The sequence below is a fragment of the Merops nubicus genome, unplaced genomic scaffold, assembly GCF_000691845.1.
Source record: "Merops nubicus isolate BGI_N331 unplaced genomic scaffold, ASM69184v1 scaffold16141, whole genome shotgun sequence".
NCBI classification, from domain to species: Eukaryota; Metazoa; Chordata; class Aves; order Coraciiformes; family Meropidae; genus Merops; species Merops nubicus.
In genome coordinates, this window is record NW_008590481.1 from 3080 (window position 1) to 6562 (window position 3483).

General features: G+C 56.3%; 1 protein-coding gene across 1 annotated transcript in view; it reads right to left on the reverse strand.

Annotated features, from left to right (window-relative positions):
* OTOF (otoferlin) overlaps positions 1–3483 on the reverse strand; it is a gene marked incomplete at both ends in the record, with an annotated part of 25144 nt that overhangs the window by 1919 nt on the left and 19742 nt on the right. The window contains 3 exons of the mRNA XM_008949970.1: positions 523–589; positions 1045–1188; positions 1827–1856. Of these exons, the coding sequence (XP_008948218.1) occupies positions 523–589; positions 1045–1188; positions 1827–1856 (241 nt within the window). The remainder of the gene's footprint in view (positions 1–522; positions 590–1044; positions 1189–1826; positions 1857–3483) is intronic.

Here is a 3483-nt window from a genome sequence, read left to right on the forward strand (position 1 = left end):
CTGGCCGCGCCTCCCCGCGCTTGGGCTCTAGCCCCTTCCCCAGCAGCTCCGTTGCCCTTCTCTGGCCACGCTCCAGCCCCTCAAGGGCCAAAACTGACCCCAGAATTGGAGGGGTGCCCTCCCCTCAGTGCTGAGTGCAGGGGGACAATCCCTGCCCTGCTCCTGCTGGCCACACCAGTGCTGACCCAAGCCAGGATGCTGGTGGCCTCCTTGGCCCCCTGGGCACACGCTGCCTCCTCTCCAGCCCCTGTCCACCAACCCCCCAGGTCCTTTCCCTGGGGCACTTTCCAGCCCCTCTGCCCCAGCCTGGAGCTCTGCAGGGGGTTGTTGGGACCCAAGGGCAGGACCCAGCCCTGGGCCTGGTTGAACCTCATCCCATTGGCTTCGTCCCATCCATCCAGCCTGGCCAGGTCCCTCTGTTGACCTTCTCCCTACCTTCAAGCAGCTCAACACACCCGCCTAACTGTGTCTTGGTCTTCCCTTTCCCTGACATGCTCCCTCTCACGTTCACGAGCTGCTTACCCTCTGCAAGCTCCATGTCTTCCTTCTCCTCTGCTTCTGCTGCGGCTGCTTCCTGCTGCCGGAGTTGCTGGGGGAGAAAGGAAGGGAACGGGGAGTGGGTGCTCCTGCTGAGGTCTCTGTGCTCCCTGGGAATGTCCAACTCAAGGTCACAGCTCGTTCTTGCTGTCTGAGCTGTGGGTGAGGACCTGGAAGTGCTGGAGAAGTCACAGACTCACAGCCTGCTTTGGGTGGGAAGGGACCTTGAAAGGTCACCTGGTCCAACCCTCTGCACTGAGCAGGAATCCAAGAGCCCATATGCTGTTAAATACCCGAGTACCAATCAGTCACCACATCCACCCAGAGTGCAGCTCGAGGAAGAGGAATCCTGCTCAGCTCTGCCAGGTGAAAAAAAGCCCTACCTACAGTCGGGCAAATTAATGAGGGGAGCAGCACAGCTCCCACCCTTCAGAAGCAGCTGGAGATCAGTGAGACCTCATTTTCCCCTTCCCCCCGCCACGTGCCCCTGGTCTGCTCTGCACCCACCTCCTTCATAGTCTCAATTGAAGCAAAATACTTGGACCACCAGTCCAGCATGCTCTCGTCTGGCTCCTCCTCTTCTACTTCCTCTCCTCCTCCTCCTCCTCCTCCTTTCTTCTTCTTTTTCTTTTTCTCCTTCTCTTCCTCAGTCTGCAGGGACAAGGAGAGCAAAGACAGAGAAGAAGGAGGATCAGATGAAAGGAAAATGTCTCTTGAAGTGCAAAGGTGGTGGGTGAAGCACCTGAGAAGGCAGAACCCTCCAGGCTGGGTGGCTTCATTAACACTTTCCCCCATTTACAGCTGAGACACAGAGCAGCAAAGATGCCCAAGGCTCCAGAGGGACGTGGTGTCATAGTCCTGGGACATCCCTTCATTCCCATCACCCCTTTCATCCATGGTTTTCCCAGGCTACAGCACCCAAATCTGACACGGTGGCCGTCCTCCCTCTGCCCAGCAAAGCACCCTGGGTCCACTCAGTGGGGCAATAAAGCCTTTGGCAGCTGGATTCTGGTTGTGGTGGGAATAACCAACATCTGTCCCATAGGGAGCTATCTGCCCTCCTCCTCCTGGGACAACTGGGCTCAGAAGAGCTTCTCTGCACAGAGCAGGTCACTGCTGTAGCTATGGGTGGGACAGCACTGCTCTGTCTCTGCCTTGGGATGAAGGGGTGCTGGTCCTCACCTGCCTCGGGGCTGGGGAGGACACATGGTCTGCTGAAAGCCACACAGAAGGGTTGGGTGGGGAGCGAAGGGTTGGGAGCAGGGTTGCAGAGCTCATCCATCACTTACCACGTCCACCTTCACCACCGCCTCGGAGTTCTGCCGCCCGGGGAGGAAGGGAGAGGGGAGAGGGAGAGCAGGTTAGCAGCACAGCCTCAAGCCAAGTACAAACACAGTAGTCACAGAAGCTCCCCAAGTCACAGACAGCTCCCCAAGGGTGGAGGAACCAAACGCCTCGAATGGAGAGCCCTGGCTGGGAAAGCTCTACCCACAGGGAATAGCTCTGCCAGGAGACCCCAAACCCATCCCTGCGTGGGAGACATCTCACACTCTGAGGACCAGAATCCCTGACAGTGAGGGGCTGGGTCTGGAAAGACACCTTGGGCTTCAGCATGGGTAATGCTTCTCTCTATCTTGGACCTTTGTCTATCTAGGAAGGTCTGCGAGGTGCTGTGGGAGATTTCAAGAGGCACGTGGGTGCTGGGGTGTTCCAGACACGCCCACACACCCCCTGGACTTCTTCTTGCAGGAAGCTGTGTGAGCAAAGTACATGGTCCAGCTTCTTGTGCACACACAGGTGTGTGTGGGAAGGTCCCAGGGACCTCTGCTCGTGTAGGTGCCTCCACACGTGTGTCACAGTCGTGATGTGCACGTGTGAGGGGCCATGCAGACTGGGTAGGACAAGAGGAAACGGCCTCAAGTTGCACCAAAGAAGGTTTATGCTAGAAAAACTTATTGGAGGAAAAACATCTTCACTCTGAGAGTGATGGAGCCCTGGAAGAGCCTGCCCAGAGAGGCTGTGGAGTCTCCTTCTCTGGAGAGAAAACCCATCTGGAAGTGATCCTGGGCAACCTGCTCTCAGTGACCCTGCTTTAGCAGAGGGGTTGGACAAGATGATCTCCAGAGGTCCCTTCTGATCCCTTCTATGCTGGGATTTGGTGATATTAGGAACAATTTCTTCCCTGAAAGTGTTGTCCATGGCTGTGCCAGGCTGCCCAGGGCAGTGGTGGAGTCCCCACCCCTGGAGGGGTTTCCAAGCCGTGGAGATGTGGGGTGAGGGACACGGGGCAGTGGGGACCTGGCAGTGCTGGGGAACGGTTGGACGTGATGACCTTAAAGGTCTCTTCCAACCCAAGCAATCCTACGATTCTATGGCACACAAGATGTCCAACACGTGCAGTGCCAAATTTTCAGGACATACACAAGAGGTCTGAAGAGCTTTGGCTGCCTCAGTCCAACTCTGCGTGCCTGGGTCAGCTCTATGCCACACACACCCAGGGGCTCTGTCCTGTAGCTGTTGTGAAGCCCAGAGAGCTGAACAAGCATCCCAAAGAGCTGACCCAGGCATCTGAACATCTCAGGACTGTAGAAAAAAGGGGGAAATGTGATGGAACCCTGCGTGAGCCTGGCTGCTGGCAGTGTGTGGGACACTGAAGGGACCAGGTCGCTGCAGCTGTGCTGATGGGGGATGTCTGGTGGGTCCTGTGGTCACAGACAGGCACAGGGTTGTGTTCCTGGGTGCTCATTGCTGTTTTGACTGATTTTGATGGAAAACATAAAGCTGTCTATTTTTAATTAGACATTAATGCAGAGATTGATTAGCCCAGGACAGTCCTTTTCTGGGCAGCAAGCACCAGCTCAGAGAGCCCAGAAAGAGCCCAATTTGTAGGACTGATGATGACCAAAGCCCTTCATTCCAGACATCAGTCCAGCTCCACGTTCAGCA